The 258-nt window shown below is 65.9% G+C and overlaps 1 protein-coding gene across 1 annotated transcript; it reads right to left on the reverse strand.

Moving 5' to 3' along the window:
• Nucleotides 1–8: 8 nt before the first annotated feature.
• Nucleotides 9–254, reverse strand: LOC104458356 (histone H4-like; the record flags this gene model as incomplete). Its single annotated transcript, XM_010086187.1, is given in 1 exon segment — nt 9–254. A coding segment is annotated over 1 exon segment (246 nt), but the record flags the coding sequence as incomplete, so codon positions are not given.
• Nucleotides 255–258: the final 4 nt, after the last annotated feature.

Raw genomic sequence — 258 nt, forward strand, 5'->3', positions numbered from 1 at the left:
GTAGAAAGCCTTTAGCCGCCGAAGCCGTAGAGGGTGCGTCCCTGGCGCTTGAGGGCGTACACCACGTCCATGGCCGTCACCGTCTTCCTCTTGGCGTGCTCCGTGTAGGTGACGGCGTCGCGGATCACGTTCTCCAGGAACACCTTCAGCACGCCGCGCGTCTCCTCGTAGATCAGCCCCGAAATGCGCTTCACGCCGCCGCGCCGAGCCAGGCGCCGGATGGCCGGCTTGGTGATGCCCTGGATGTTGTCGCGCAGC

Source organism: Pterocles gutturalis, unplaced genomic scaffold (genome assembly GCF_000699245.1).
Source record: "Pterocles gutturalis isolate BGI_N339 unplaced genomic scaffold, ASM69924v1 C11315547, whole genome shotgun sequence".
NCBI classification, from domain to species: Eukaryota; Metazoa; Chordata; class Aves; order Pterocliformes; family Pteroclidae; genus Pterocles; species Pterocles gutturalis.